Here is a 16,691-nt window from a genome sequence, read left to right on the forward strand (position 1 = left end):
GTAGCAAGTTTAGTGACTTTCTATCCTCCACTGTGAAGCTGTCCAGACAGGTGATTGTTGGTGACTTTAACATCCACGTTGATGATCCCTCCGATCTCTTTGCCATGAATTTCTCCAGCTTTATGGACACCTTCGGCTTTACACACTCTAGACCTTGTTTTTACCCTGAGTCTAAATGCTGACAGGGTTTGTCCTGATGAAGTTTATATTTCAGATCACCATTGCATTTTCTTTAACTTGTCAGTTTCTGCATCCCCACCTCCTGCTTGCCGTATGGTTAGTTCTTGTTTTCTTAATGAGAGCACAGCTAGCAATTTTTCTGCTGCTTTTGATCCACCCTGTTCTTCTGATAACGACCCAGATTCCTTAACTTCTCAGTTCAACGAGTACTGCCTCGCCATCCTGGACAGCATCTGTCCTGTCAGAACCAGATCAGTTCCTGCAGTGAACCCTGCTCCCTGGTTTAATGACAGCCTTCGCAGCCTGAATCGCCAATGCAGAAAAATTGAGCGTTTGAGGAAGAAAACCCATCTTCCACGTCCATCTGCTGCACCTAAAGGATCTTCTGTCATCCTTTAACTCTGCAGTCAGAGACTCTAGGGTTTCCTATTTTTCCAACCTGGTGTCCCAGAGCAAAGGGAACCCCAAGGTGCTGTTTAACACCATCAGCAGCATCGTCTCTCCTGCCTCTCCTACAGCCTCCATCCACTCTGTTGCAGACTGTGAGAACTTTCTGTCTTTCTTTGTGGACAAAGTCAGTAAGGCTAGATCTAGCATCTCTCCTTCAGCCTTATTGCTGCCTCTCCCGATTCCAACCAGGCCCATCATCCTAGATAGCTTTGCTCCTGTTTCTTTGCCTTAGTTAACCAAACTAGTTAACTCTATGAAGACCTCTGCATGCCCCCTCGACATCGTACCCTCATCTTTGTTTAAAAGTGCTTTTCAGTCCATCGGTCCCAGCATGCTCTCTATAATTAATGCTTCTCTGGTCTCTGGTCAGGTCCCTGCTTACTTAAGAATGCTGTAATCCACCCGCTTCTTAAAAAACCGAGTCTCGACCCCTCTCTCCATAGCAGCTTCAGACCCATCTCTAAACTTCCATTCATCTCCAAGATCTTGGAAAAGGTTGTGGCTAAACAACTCACAGCTGCTCTTGATGAACATAACATCTATGATAGCTTCCAGTCAGGTTTTCGTAGAGCTCATTCTACTGAAACAGCTCTTCTTAGGGTCTCTAATGACCTTCTGACTCACAGTGATGCAGGGGACTGTTCTGTTCTGGTCCTGCTGGACCTGACTGCAGCCTTTGACACTGTTGACCATCACCTGCTACTGGAGAGGCTGAAAGACTGAGAAGGCCTATCAGGATCTGCTCTGGAGTGGTTCTCCTCTTATCTCTGAGCACTCCTTTTCTGTGGCTGTCTCCAAGTTTAGGTCCTCCACCACCTCTCTTACCCATGGTGTCCCACAAGGTTCTGTGCTGGGGCATCTACTCTTCCTCCTCTATCTGCTTCCTCTTCAGCACATCCTGAGCTCCTTCAAAGATATCGCCTACCATCTTTTTGCAGATGACATCCAACTGTACATCTCCTTTAAGCCCCATGAGATGTCTAAGCTGCAGCTGTTACACAACTGCATAGACTCTATCAAAACCTGGATGGCTGGGAGCTTTCTTCAGCTGAATGAAGATAAGACTGAGATCCTCATCTGTGCCCCAGACAAGCTGGTTCCCAAAGTCAGAGACTCTCTTAGTCAGCTTGCTTCCCACACCAAACCTTCCGTCAGGAATCTTGGCGTGACCTATGACCCAGCTCTCACCCTGGATTCTCATGTCAGTTCTCTTGCTTGCTCTTCCTTCTTCCATCTCAGGAACATTGCTAAGCTGAGTCCCATTCTGTCTCGCTCTGAACTTGAGACAGTTATCCACACCTTCATCTCCTCACACTTAGACTACTGTAACTCTCTTTTCACGTGTCTGAGCAGAGCCTCCCTGAACCGTCTACAGGTGGTTCAGAATGCCTGTGCTCGGCTTCTGACAAAGTCCTCCAAACACAACCACATCACCCCGCATCTCCTCTAGCTTCACTGGCTGCCAGTCAACTTCAGGGTTCATTTCAAGATCCTGGTTCTGGTCTATAGGGCCTTACATGGACAAGCACCATCTTACATTGGTGATCTTCTTAGTCCCTACACCCCCAGTAGGTCCCTGAGATCCAGTGGTCAAAGCCTACTGGTTGTGCAGCGCACCAGGCTAAAGACCAAAGGTGACAGATCATTTGCTGCTGTGGCCCCCAGACTCTGGAACTCTCTCCCCCTGAGCCTGAGATCAGTGGACTCAGTGGTCTCCTTCAAAAAGCAGCTGAAGACTCACTTGTTCAAGCTGGCTTTTGTATGACCTTCTTCACCACTCTCTCTTTATTCTGCTCTCCCCACCTATTCCACCTTCCTCAGGATCCACTGATTTCCCTCTTTCCTATTCACTCTCTCTCTCTTTCTTAATATTTTTTCTTTTAAATAGCAATTGCTTATTCTTGCTCATTTTAAATATATTTTTAAACATTTTCTAAATGCTTTTTTATATTTTTTACAATTTTTTTATATTTTTTTGTTTTTGTGAAGTGCCTTGTGATTTTTATCTTGAGAGGCACTATAAAAATGATATTTTCTTCTTCTTCTTCTTCAATCACGAGCATAAAAATTCAAAACTCCGTAAAGTCCCTTTAAGGAAGACAATTCACCCTCCTTGCTGCATCATAGAAAGGCTTGGAACAAGACAAACAACCACTTTAACTCATCCTTCTTCCCGTCTGTGGTTGTCATGGATTATACATTCTACTTGTTTTCTGATGTTTCTCAAATTACAGTATGAGCTGCCAATCATTACTAACTAAGGGGCTTGTAAAGATCATTCTCTCCTATGAAGATCCTAAAATATCCCAAATAAAACCCAAACTCAGGCAAGATGATTATAAAAACTAGTGCCTCTGATCAAGACCGATTTCAACTCAGACCGGATAGCCAAGCGGAGTGCAGCAGTGGCAGTTGCCGAGTCAAAATCTCGGCCGTGGGAGGAGTTTGGTGGGGCCATGGAGAAAGACTATCGATCGACTCCAAAGAGGTTCTGGCTAACTGCCCGGCGCTTCAGGAGAGGAAGGCAGCAACTCGCTCACACTGTTTACAGTGGGGATGGGGAGCTGCTGACGTCAAATGCGGCTATAGTCGAATGGTGGAAGGAATACTTTAAGGAGCTCCTCAATCCCACCTATGCGCATTCCGAGCAGGAACCAGAGCCGGGAGACCTGGGGATGGACTGTCCAATCTTGGGGGCAGGAGTTGCTGAGGTAGTCAAACAACTACACAGCGGCGGAGACCCGGGAGTGGATGAGATTCATCCTGGGTATCTCAAGGCTTTGGATGTTGTAGGGCTGTCATGGTTGACACGTCTCTGCAACATTGCGTGGTCATCGGGGGCAGTTCCTAGGGAGTGGCAGACTGGGATGGTGGTCCCCATCTTTAAGAAGGGTGACCTGAGGGTGTGTTCCAACTATATTGGGATCACACTCCTCAGCCTCCCTGGAAAGGTCTACTCCAAGGTGCTGGAGAGGAGGGTCCGATCGATAGTTGAATCTCAGATTGAGGAGGAACAATGTGGTTTTCGTCCTGGCCGTGGAACTGTGGACCAGCTCTATACCCTTGCAAGGGTGATGGAGGGGGCATGGGAGTTTGCCCAACCAATCCACATGTGTTTTGGATTTGGAGAAGGCTTATGACCGTGTCCCAAGGGGCACCCTGTGTGGGACGCTCCGGGAGTATGGTGTGAGTGGCTTTCTGTTAAGGGCCATTCAGTCCCTTTACCAGAGGACCGTGAGTTTGGTCCGTATAGCCGGTAGTAAGTCAGACCTGTTCCCAGTGAGGGTTGGACGCCACCAGGGCTGCCCTTTGTCACCGATTCTGTTCGTTACCTTTATGGACAGACTTTCTAGGTGCAGCCGTGGTGTGGAGTGTGTCGAGTTTGGTGGCAGGAGAATCTCTTCTCTGCTTTTTGCGGATGATGTGGTCCTCCTTGCTTCATCCAGCTCTGACCTTCAGCTCTTGCTGGGTAGGTTCGTGGCCAAGTGTAAAGCGGCTGGGATGAGAATCAGCACCTCCAAATCTGAGACCATGGTTCTCGACCGGAAAAGGGTGGCTTGCCAACTCCGGGTCGGGAGAGAGGTCCTACCTCAAGTGGAGGAGTTTAAGTATCTTGGGGTCTTGTTCACGAGTGAGGGTAGGAGGGATCGGGAGATCGACAGGCGGATTGGTTCGGCGTCTGCAGTGATGCGAAGGCTGAGCCGATCCGTCATGTTGAAGAGGGAGCTGAGTCAGAAAGCCAGGCTCTCGATTTACCGGTCGATCTACATCCCAATACTCACCTATGGTCATGAGCTTTCGGTAATGACCGAAAGAACGAGATCGCGGATACAAGCGGCCGAAATGAGTTTCCTCCGTAGGGTGGCCGGGCTCAGCCTTAGAGATAGGGTGAGGAGCTCGGACATTCGGGAGGGACTCGGAGTAGAACTGCTGCTCCTCCAGATCAAAAGGAGTCAGTTGAGGTGGTTTGGGCATCTGGTCAGGATGCCTCCTGGAATCCTCCCTGGGGAGGTGTTTCGGGCATGTCCTGCCGGCAGGAGGCCCCCCGGGTCGACCCAGGACACATTGGAGAGGTTGCATCTCCAATCTGGTCCAGGAACGTCTTGGGGTCCTGCCGGAGGAGCTGGTGGAGGTGGCCGGGGAGAGGACGGTCAGGAGCTCCCTAGTTGGGATGCTGCCCCCGCGACCCGTATAAGCAGAGGAAGACGACGACGACACCTCTGATCAATTCAGCATCACAGAACACTGCCTAGATTTGAATGACTGAATGAATACTTAACTTCTGACACTTTTGTCTGCACACATCAAACAGTTCTTTTGTCAAGATTTAAGAACGCACCATTTTTGTCCCTCTTCACCTTCCATATAGTTTGTACTGCAGGTAGACTTCTTGTAACAAAAGGCTCTTGGAAAGCCTTTTGTGAAATACAACAATGCCACTTGGGTGGCTTCTGTGTGTGTGCGTGCGTGCATGTATACTGATACGGCAGACTGCAAGTCAAAAGGTCTAAATGATTTATTGAGCAAATATCTGACTCATCATGTTCACTTAAAAAAGCATTAATGTTTATTAGGCTTTTAGGGTATTTGCTCCAAACAGTACCTGTACCTGTTCTGTGGCCAATAGAGGCCAAATTTGAGTTGATAAATTCATGTCATTAAAGGGACTTTATGGAGTTTTGAATTTTTATGTTCACGATTGCCCCCTCAGGCCAAAAGCGTAACGGCAGCTTCAATAGCAGGCTCGTGCATAAGGCACACATGCTGTACCTGCACACTCCTTAACGAAAATAACAGCTGAGACAGTCGCTTGTGTGTGTGTGTGTGTGTGTGTGTGTGTGTGTGTGTGTGTGTGTGTGTGTGTGTGTGTGTGTGTGTGTGTGTGTGTGTGTGTGTGTGTGTGTGTGTGTGTGTGTGTGTGTGTAGGACAGAGGACAGGAGAATAATTTGGTTCTGTACCTTTCTCTTCAGCACAGCCGACAAAGGTTTAAGATGGGTCAGTCCTCCTGCATGCTCAGATCATTCCATTCCCTTGCTTGAAAATTTGTTCCAAAATGAAATTTGAACCCACATCTTTTTTATCTGTGAATTCAATGCCTTTCGGCGAGTCTCAAATAAAAATTTGGGCATCTTACTGTAAAAAAGTATACCATTAATGTAAAAAACTAACTCTAAAACAACTGTGTTCACATCCAGAATCAAACCCGGGTCCTCTGCACGAAAGCCAAACGTCTTGCTAGGCGAGCTAAAGCACCAGTGACATCCTATGTATCTGTAACATTTATATCCTTGATGACAGCTGAAACAACGTTCAAAGAACGGTTCGGAGGGCTATGCCTGAGCGAGAACGCGCATGAAGCAGCCTGCTCGACCCGAGCAGCTCTCATTTTCTGTGATTTTACAGAAAAATAGGCAATCACAGTAAAAATGCCAGGGCTCATTCTACAGGACCAGGGCATTGCAGGAGAATGTATTAAGAAGAAATTTATTATTTCTATACATGTTTTGGCTGTCAAACTTCCATAATGCCCCTTTAACTAATCTCACAATAAATTGAAGAGACATACCAAGACAAATTAAAATCAAGATTGCTGCTGCTTTTTTCAGAGGTAATCCTTGTAATCACTTGATTATTAAGAAACACAACAGTGATTTTCGTGTATTAAAAAAATTCCTTTTTAAATGAAATAGTAGTTATGTAAACTTTAAATTAAACTTGTTTTGACACTAAAAAGTTCAGGTACAGAGAGAACTGGTGGGGGAAGAGTGACATGTATCACTTGGCAGCCAAGAGTTTCATAAAATCTATAAAAACGTTAAACTAAACTTTTGCACTATTAGATTGTAGCTTGAGGAAGCAACCAGTAACTGACAATTAAACTGCTTAATGAGAAGACTGAAGGACATGACCCAAATTGGCTCAGTTAGAACTCTTAGGGGGTGGAGTTATTTCAATGGCAGCGTTACCAGGCCTTTTGCTTCCCATAAAGAAGCACTGGCATGGCTGGTCAAGCTAGAGTCACGTCAACTTAAATAAAACAATTAGACCACCTCAGAGCTTTATGACATCCTGCATTTGTGACATTCACCTATTACCTGGCAGTAATGGACTCTCCTCAGCTCATTTTGGGGAGGAGGTGTGACATGAACTAGTGTGTGGATCAAGACAACTGCTCAACTACACACAAAGATATAAAGTCTCAAAGATTTGTCCATTTCATTGTGTGTGCGCGCGCGCGTGTGTGTGTGTGTGTGTGTGTGTGTGTGTGTGTGTGTGTGTGTGTGTGTGTGTGTGTGTTATTGTACATACTATATACTGAGGACCATTTTGAACATTTTCCCTACAATGCGAGGACATTTTTCAAAATGAGGACATTTTTTGGGTCCTCGCTTTTTTTAGAAGCTTACTATACCAGTTAGAGGTATGGTGTGAATTAAGTTTTAGTTAAGGTTAGGGTTAGGAATAGATCAGCATTGGTTATGGTTAGGGTTGGGGTATGGGTTAGGCATGGTGAAAACACAAAAATGAATGGAAGTTAATGGAGGGTCCCCATGGTGTCCCATCAGGATCTGTGCTAGGGCCTCTGCTCTTCCTCCTCTATCTGCTTCCTCTTCAGCACATCATGAGCTCCTTGAAAGGAATATCCTACCATCTTTACGCAGATGACATCCAACTGTACATCTCCTTTAAGCCCTATGAGATATCTAAGCTGCAGCTGTTACATGCCTGCTTAGACTCTACTAAAACCTGGATGGCTGGGAGCTTTCTACAGCTGAATGAAAATAAGACTGAGATCCTCATCTGTGCCCCAGACAAGCTGGTTCCCAAGAGGGAGCGAGGGACCAGTGGAGAGGAGGCAGGGACCAGTAGAGTCCGGGGGCCTGCGTCTGGGGCAGAGGAGGAGGCAACGACGGGCTCTTGGGGGCCTGCGTCTGCGGCAGAGGAGGAGGCGACGATGGGCTCTTGGGGGCCTGCGTCTGTGGCAGAGGAGGAGGCGACGACGGGCTCTTGGGGGCCTGCGTCTGTGGCAGAGGAGGAGGCGACGACGGGCTCTTGGAGGCCTGCGTCTGTGGCAGAGGAGGAGGAGGCGATGGGCTCTTGGGGGCCTGCGTCTGTGGCAGAGGAGGAGGCGACGACGGGCTCTTGGAGGTGACGTCGTCGACCACTGGGCTGGAGACGGTGTCGTCGACCACTGTGCTGGAGACGGCGTCGACCCCGGGACTGGAGACGGCGTCGACCACTGGACTGGAGACGGCGTCGACCACGGGACTGGAGACGGCGTCGACCACTGGACTGGAGACGGCGTCGACCACTGGACTGGAGACGGCGTCGACCACTGGACTGGAGACGGCGTCGACCACGGGACTGGAGACGGCGTCAACCAATGGACTGGAGACGGCGTCGACCAATGGACTGGAGACGGCGTCGGCCAATGGACTGGAGACGGTGTCGACCACGGGACTTGAGACGGCCACGGGACTGGAGACGGCATTGACCACTGGACTGGAGACGGCGTCGACCACGGGACTGGAGACGGCGTCGACCAATGGACTGGAGACGGCCACGGGACTGGAGACGGCATTGGCCACGGGACTGGAGACGGCGTCGACCACTGGACTGGAGACGGGGGAGATGTTGGACTGGAGGGGATGTCAACCTCTGGACTGGAGGGGACGTTGACCTCTGGACTGGAGGAGACGTCGACCTATGGACTGGAGGGGACGTCGACCTCTGGACAGGAGGGGGCGACGACCTCTGGACATGAAGGAGCATCGACCTCTGGAATGGATGAGGCGTCGACCTCAAGACTGGAAAGAGCGTCGACCTCAAGACTGGAAAGAGCGTCAACCTCAGGACTGGAAAGAGCGTCGACCTCAAGACTGGAAAGAGCGTTGACCTCAGGACTGGAAAGAGCGTCAACCTCAGGACTGGAAAGAGCGTTGACCTCAGGACTGGAAAGAGCGTCGACCTCAGGACTGGAAAGAGCGTCGACCTCAGGACTGGAAAGAGCGTCGACCTCTGGACTGGAAAGGGCATCGACTTCTGGTCTGGGAGCGTCGACTTCTGGTCCGGGGGCGTCGACTTCTGGACCGTCGCCCTCTGGACCATCGACTTCTGGACCGTCGGCTTTTGGACCTGGACCATCGACTTCTGGACCGGGACCGTCGACTTCTGGACCGGAACCGTCGACTTCTGGACCGGAGGCGTCAACTTCTGGAGTGGAGGCGGAGCTGCTGCAGGAGGGGCCGCCGACTTGGCTGGTGCCGCCGGACTGGATGCTGACCACTGGACAGGCTGGCCTGGGGGCGGAGCCTCTTGGACAGGCTGGCCCGGGGGCGAAGCGTCCTGGACCACCGCTGGAACTGACACTGACTGGACTAGTTGCGCAGGACCTGGCACTGACTGGACTGGTGGCGCAGGACCTGGCGCTGACTGGACTGGTGGAGCGGGACCTGGTGGAGCCGGTAACTGGAAAAGCAGGGAGGATAGATTATCCAGCTGGAACTCCTGGAGATTGAGGATCTGATGGAGTCGGACCAGCTCAGCTCGGAGACCGGCAAGCTCTGTTGGATGGGCTGCGAGCTCGGTCCTTTGGCCTGGAGACGAGAGAGCTGCTGACTGGACCGGAGGCGGGGCCGCTGGCTGGACAGAAACCTCCTCCTGGAGATACGGGGAGGATAGGGTGTCCAGCTGGAACTCCCAGAGGCTGACGAGCTGACGGATCCGGCCAAGCTCCGCCTGAAGACCGGCGAGCTCTGTCAGCTGGGCTGTAGGCGTGGTTCCTCCGCCTGCAGATGACGGAGGCGCTGGTCTGACTGGGGGCGGGTCCAAGCTGGCGCGCCGAGCCGGGGCAGCGGCGAGCTCGCGGCTCCGTCATGGGACAAGGGGTGACGGTGGAGCCCGGCATCCTTCCCAACGCCGTGGGCCAACTCCGGGGGAGCACACAGCCAGTCTGGTGCCCACATAGCAGAAGCGGTCCATCTGTGCCTCCCCGTCCCAAGTCTCCATCCGACTCCGGGAGGGTGGAGAGGATCGCTGAGGCCCGGGATCGGCGGTGGCATCCGCGGCGAGGCGATGCCGGAGGAAGAGGAGCCGGCCGGTGGTCCGCGGCGAGAAACTGGAGCAGGTTCTCCCAAGGGATAATCTCCCCGCTGGATCCTTTTGTGGGTTGGCTCATTCTGTCACGATGTGCCGGTGAGTGGAACGGAGGTGAGGATAGGGCTGGGCGATATGGCAAAAATAGAATATCACGATTTTTCCAATATTTTATCACGATTTCGATTTTATCACGATTTTTTATCCATGAATAGCATAACTTCAATTGCGTATTAAAGAAGAGAAACATTGAATAAATAAACATTTATTCATATTAGGGATAATCAGCACAGTGCTAACACACTTATATTTTAAACTCACACCAGAGATGATAAAAGCCCTGAGAGAAACAATTACAAAAATCAGTTTTTCTCGTTTTTCAAGTAACTTAACATAAATTAAAATCGTAAACATATTTAAATTGCAAACATGTCAATTGCAAACGTATTGTGCAAACTTGTTCAAAATACTATGTAGCTCCCAGTTGCTCATGTAGTGGATAGTTAAGCTCAAATACGGCTCTGATGTGCGGCTGGACCAGAGATCGCTTGTGGTAGCAAAAAACTGCGCATTCTGAATATTTTCTGAAACAAGTCTCTAAATAAAGTAAAAATTTCCAGTGCAGATTGGAGACATCCCATAGAAGCACTGATTTGATCTCATTTCAGAGAAAAATAGAACAGGTTAGATGCACCTAATAAATAAAATTACTAACAAACTCAGGAATCTTTCTTTGCTTCACTGTTCTGGTACTGAAAATATCACTAATGCGGATCAAATGAGATACACAGATGAATGCACCTCTTATTATTTGGAAACTACATTTACTGCAGCTGGCAGAGATTGTTTCTATTGATACACAGAATTTACAGAATCATTTTAAATTGTAATAGGGGAAGACTGCAGGAGGGAGCGGTAAAATACAGGGGGTCCCCAGCAAAAACAAGAAACTACGAGTCTGATGAAACCCGCTGGTTTTCCATCAGGCAGTCACGGGGCAGCTCCAACGACCCAGTGACCGAGCTCAGTCGGTACCGACACCGGCTCGGCAGAGGGTGAACGAGCCGAGGCGACGACGTGCTCTGCTTAAGAAGCGGTGTTATTTTCCTGCTTCAGAATAAGTGTCCAACGTGTTTTTACGCTTTCTCCGAGACATGTCACGTCACTAAGTTGTTAGCGCCGCGCGCTAAGGAAACCCTGCGTTCCTCTTCGGAACGAAAACCTCGTTGTTGCTCAGCCGCGGCCGAAGCCATGTTTGTTCACACACAAATGAAAACAAGCGGGGCACTAATATATTACTATGACTCACTCTGATTGGTTAAGGGTCAAACAAAGGCGTGTCATTCGCCTGGGGTAAGTTCCATTCTCATTCAGAGGCAGAAATTCAACAGCAGAGCTGTGAATCGTGATAAAACGGTCTCTCAAAAATGACAGACCGTCAGATGTGTGGATCGTAAAACGGTCTAAAATCGTCATATCGCCCAGCCCTAGGTGAGGATCCACACGCTGGGGAGGAATCAGGCACGTAGACAAACTGGGTAACGTAAAAGGTTTTAATAACAAACGCACGCAGGACATGGGAACAATGAGCCAACAAGAGACTCAGAGCTGAAGGAGTTTAAATACAAGAGGGCTGGGAGCTTGGGTGATTGGAAAACGAGTGGCAGGTGGGAGCAATTAACAGAGACACAAGGCTGAACAGAATGGGGGGACAGGACAGGGTGTGACAACAGATCATTTGCCGCTGTCCAGACTCTGGAACTCTCTCCCCCTGAGCCTGAGATCAGTGGACTCAGTGGTCTCCTTTAAAAAGCAGCTGAAAACTCACTTGTTCAAGCTGACTTTTGTATGACCTTCTTCACCCCTCTCTCTTTATTCTGCTCTCCCCACCTATTCCACCTTCCTCAGGATCCACTGATTTCCCTCTTATCTATTCACTCTCTCTCTTTCTTTACATTTTTTTAATCACAATTTTCTATTTTTGCTCATTTTAAATATATTTTTAACCATTTTCTAAATTCTCTTTTATATTTTTACTTTTTTGTTGTTATGAATCGCCTCGTGATTTTTATCTTGAGAGGCGCTGTAGAAATGATATTTTCTTCTTCTTCTTCTTCTCACTATGATAGAAAGACAGACGTACTTGTGTGTGTGTGTGTGTGTGTGTGTGTGTGTGTGTGCGTGCGCGTGCGTGCGCGTGCGTGCGTGCGTGCGTGTGTGTGTGTGTGCGCGCGCGCGTGCATTTGGGAGTTTTAGTCTACCTCTGAGGCCACGGTGTTGGAATTTTGAGGCTAAGATAAATCATTGGAGTATCAGTGTATCACCTGCACAAGTGCATTCAAAAGAAACAAGTGTCATTATATTTTATTAAGTTATTTTATTGTTAAATTTATACAATGATGTTTTAAAGGTGTGGAACACAGAAAAATCTTTTTTTTTTTCATCAGATTTTTGATTATATTCGGTCACTGAGTTTTTCATGCAGGCTGAATATAAAAATAGTCTCCTACACCTATCTCCTGCATTAGCTTTTGATAGTAAATAGACTATGAAACTCTGGGATTTGAAAAGCCTGACAATATACGTCACACTGTCACTTAACATTCATGGGCTCACCCATCTTGACTCACAACGGGAAAGGCTGTTGTTAATTTAGCTTCCAGGAAACCGCAGAGGCTGTCTCAGCTGGTAGAATCTTTTTTTAGCATTAACAACTCACCACACAGCAGAACTCCTCCAGGCTTGTGCTATATATGGAAATGAAGCATCAACGCTGCAGAGCAAAGAGAGTCGGTGTTAGTTATGTTGCTGTTATCCAGTCAGAGGCGAGATGTCCAATATCAGGAAATAAGACTCCAAATCCTGTCGTATGAAGCTCAGCTCTGATGTGGCTCACTTCTAGCGCCTAAAACTGGTGCACCTGAGCTTTGTTTCCCCAGAGTACAACTTGCACAGCATTCATTCCTACTAGAGACCACTACAAATGTATTGATGAAACAAATGTTCCACACCTCTTAGGTCTCTGGTTTACAGACAAAAGCAGAGATTTGTTGCACATGAACTAAACCTTGATGATCCCACTGCTCCACTACATCCTCTTTTAGATAAGAAGTCTTTCTGACACAGTAGGAAACTCAATAAAATGAAGATATAAGGACTTCTGGATGTTTTGATCACATTCCTGAAGATGTGGATAGCTGTGTTACTGCCTGGGATCAGACTCAGAGTTGCATTGCAATTTTTTGGGTTAAATCTCTGACTTCCTCAATTTTTTACTTTTCTTACATGTTGAAACTCTCCTCACTCAACTGAACTATCCGCAGAGCTCCACTCGGCTTCTGTTTGGGTGTTGTGTCCTGTGGATGAACCAGGTTTCATCTGGTGGAGCTGTTGCGTTTTGAAGCTCATCAGGTTGTTGTGTTTTAGACACTCATGGGCGACTTTGAAATGACGTGTTTTTGTGTCTGCTATGGTTTTCTTCCCCTTTTTGATATTGTACAGTTTTTTCCAGTTTCTGTTGTAGATTTAACAAAGGTTGGGTTTTGATGTCAGCGGCTTTGAAGAGCTTTATTTCTGTGCCATAGTGTGGGATTCTGATAAAGCTGAGATGATAAAACTTTAAGTATATATCTACAACAAATACTAAATAAAAATCCAGTTGGTTTTGTTTTAACCTACCAGGTTAAAACCATTTAGGTGCTTGCCACTGCAGTAAGGTTTTGGTTGTGGGTCACAGAACTGTTGACGTATGACCAGAGACTGAATTGTTTTGTTTTTGAATTGATGTGAAATCCTGAGAGAGAACAAGAGTGTTTTCCTCTGTCTAATATAAATAGTCTCACACACAGACTTTGAAGACACAAACATACAGAACTTGGAATTTTTATACATTTTTAACCTGGCAATAGAAGCAAAAATAATGGGAAGTCTGGGTGCCACCATGCTATTGTAGTTTTACACTGGAAAGGTGTGGGATACTTCTCCTGTTGCATAGTTGACTTTATTATATTTATGGCATGGTAGATACGTCCACTTAGGCACCAGGGTGGAGAGGTATCTTTATTAAGAACAGCTTTCTTTCATGAGATAGTAATAGAATTATAGTGGATTGTTGCATAGTCTATAGACTGAATGTGGTGGATTTATGTTAAAAAATGTTTAGTCGATGTGAGATTAAAAATGTCTAGATGTTTTCATAATGGTTATTTGTTTCAGTGTTATAAGTTCCCAAACCATCCAGATTTCCCTCATTTCTGATTCCACAGCTCAACTAAACAGCAACCAGCCTGTGAAATACAACATCCTGTTTAATCCAGGAAGTCACAGTCCTATAATACATCACGCCGGGAGAGAAAGGCAGTCCTTTGTGACAGGTCTACAGCCGTTCACCTCGTATCACATAAGAGTTCAGGCCTGTCAAAATGGTGAGTATTTTATTTTTCACTTAAAACTCCTACTTTTTATATTTAAAATATTCAACCGTAGAGAAAAACTAAGGATGGAAAGTCAGATGACAAAAATTACTCTTTTATTTCATACTAGAATGAGATTTGGTCATTTTAATTGCACTGAATGACTTTTGTTATTTTAGAGGGGTGCGGAGTAGGAAATGGTGTCTACGTTCGCACCTTAGAGGCTGCACCAGAAGGTCTGCAGCCTCCTGAAGTAAAAGCAGTTGGGCCTAATATTGTGGAGGTCCACTGGTCGCCCCCAAAAAACCCAAATGGACTCATCACCTCCTATCAAGTGTACAGGTAACATGCAGAAAGCCCACACACATTTACACAAACGCAAATACTCAGGGAAGTACAACGTTTGCTTCATTTATAAATACAAATAATTTAACTGTATTTTATTGTTAAATGGTGAAGGAAGATTGAAATGTGATAAATGTAGAACTTATTGATCATGTCAATACCCAGGCCAGAAGGAAGTAACACACATCATTGACAACGGTATGCAGCTTCTGTGCTCTCACAATTAAGTTTGGTGATGCGATCTCAAGAAGAAACCAGTTTATCAGTCTGTGTGTGTGTGTGTGTGTGTGTGTGTGTGTGTGTGTGTGCGTGCGCGCGCGTGTGTGTTTATTAAAAGTATGTTGAAGGTCGTGGTCTGCTTGTTGACCAAAGACTGTGTGATCTGTATGCAGGGTCAGACCAGACTAAGCCCTTTAAGTCTTCAGGAAACACACATTAGCATAGCTCTACACACACAAGTGCACGCACAGACACACACACAGACACTCACCAACACATCTGGAATCATCAGACTCAGGCAGACAGGGACTTGGATAAAATAGAGAAATGTCTGTCTTTCTCTCTGATACACACACCTGAAGCCCTGCGTAACCACGAGCGGCGGGCTTGCCAGGAAATCAGGATGCTTGCATCAGCCAGGAGCTTAAACACAATGTTTACGACATGATGCTACATTTTTTATCGTGGTTCCACAGGAACTGAAGGTGTTTGTTTCCAAAGTACAAGATACTAAATGAGAAACTTGGGTACATTTTTAATGCGCTACAAGCTAATCCATCACTCTTTAGGCCTTGATCTCACTAAGCTTTGACCTTTAGCAACAAAATGTCAAACAGCATTTGCAAGACAGTTTCCACAATGTTCTAAACTATTTGCAAGGGTCATAAGATACGGGGCATTGATCTCATTCTGCAGGACTTTGGAACATGTTCTGAAACTTTGCAAAACAAATTTTATCTCAACTTATTCACATAGTTATTGCTGACTTGAGAATCAACTGTGGAAGGAGTTGTGAACTTATGAAACTGAAGTTGTGGCTGATTAGAGACAGAGTCAGACATTCTGAGCGTGAACAGAATGATTTTACAAACAAATGAAGACACGTTGTAGCTAAATCCCAACAAGAACATTTACACTTCACTTGTATGTGCATTTTTTCTTACAATTTAAGTAACCAGTTGCCATTGGACACAGCCCGGTGAGAGCCTGGCTTTACTTCTGAAGTGCTCTTCAGCATCAATGTTTCTCCTCCATTTTAGAGGTTACTATAGTAACACCTTCAGCAAAATGTAACACAAATAGTTTAATAATACTTTGGGGGATGGTGGCAGAGAAGTTATGTGCCAGTGCTGTAACCAAAGGGTTGAAGGTTTGAACCGCATACCTCACCCTTCTTGCCTGCTTGTGGTGGTTGGAGGGATCGGTGGAGCCAGTGCCAGACAGCTTGGCTTTGCCAGCATGCCCCAGGGCATCTGTGGTTACAATTTAGCTCATCACCAGCAGCATGTGAATGGGTGGATTCACTCATGTGTGTTGTGTTGTAAAGCACCTTGGGGGGTTGTAGGAAAAAGTGAAGCCAGTGGCTCTTCATCCATTTTGTGTTCAGACAGAGATGATGGGCATAAACTCTGATGGATCTCCCTGCAGGCGTCCATTGGGGACAGAGGAGGAGCTCCTGGTTTTCATCTGGTCCAATGGCCTGCTTGAATTTGTTGATGCAAGCCCTAAACTACAACCCTTTAGCTACTTTCAGTACAAGATCCATGCCTTCAACTCTAAAGGCTCCATTCGGAGTCAGTGGACTTCAATTCAGACGCTGCAGGGTAAACCACAAGACATGGCCCCTCCTGATGTTATATCCTCAGGTAAGATTGCCAGATCCTTAAACAAAATGGTTGCTAAAATGTTTTTTATGTTGCACCTGTAACACAAGCTGTTCACTCTGACAGGTGCATACTCAGTCCACCTTAAATGGGGTGAACCAGCGCAGCCCAATGGTTTTATTACTCTGTATAAACTAGTTTATGTCAAGCACCAACAGGACCCAACTTTCAACTCAGCCACTGTCACTGCTCTCACCGTGAAGGTAAAAATGCACACAAGCAGCAAAATTGTGTTATATTCAATATTACTGGATAGATTTTATGGATTAAAGAGTATCCACACACATACAAAGATTTTAGTGCATGAAATGTTTGTTTTAACAG

At 46.8% G+C, this 16,691-nt stretch overlaps 1 protein-coding gene across 3 annotated transcripts in view; it reads left to right on the top strand.

Moving 5' to 3' along the window:
* The window catches only part of ush2a (Usher syndrome 2A (autosomal recessive, mild)), a 380,755-nt gene that overhangs the window by 320,437 nt on the left and 43,627 nt on the right, over window positions 1-16,691 (top strand). For all 3 annotated transcript variants that reach the window (XM_070554793.1, XM_070554794.1, XM_070554795.1), the window contains exons 71-74: window positions 13,993-14,151; window positions 14,319-14,481; window positions 16,132-16,349; window positions 16,434-16,570. In XM_070554793.1, coding sequence (XP_070410894.1) covers window positions 13,993-14,151; window positions 14,319-14,481; window positions 16,132-16,349; window positions 16,434-16,570 — 677 coding nt within the window. The remainder of the gene's footprint in view (window positions 1-13,992; window positions 14,152-14,318; window positions 14,482-16,131; window positions 16,350-16,433; window positions 16,571-16,691) is intronic.

This window comes from Nothobranchius furzeri, chromosome 9 (genome assembly GCF_043380555.1).
Source record: "Nothobranchius furzeri strain GRZ-AD chromosome 9, NfurGRZ-RIMD1, whole genome shotgun sequence".
Classification (NCBI taxonomy): Eukaryota; Metazoa; Chordata; class Actinopteri; order Cyprinodontiformes; family Nothobranchiidae; genus Nothobranchius; species Nothobranchius furzeri.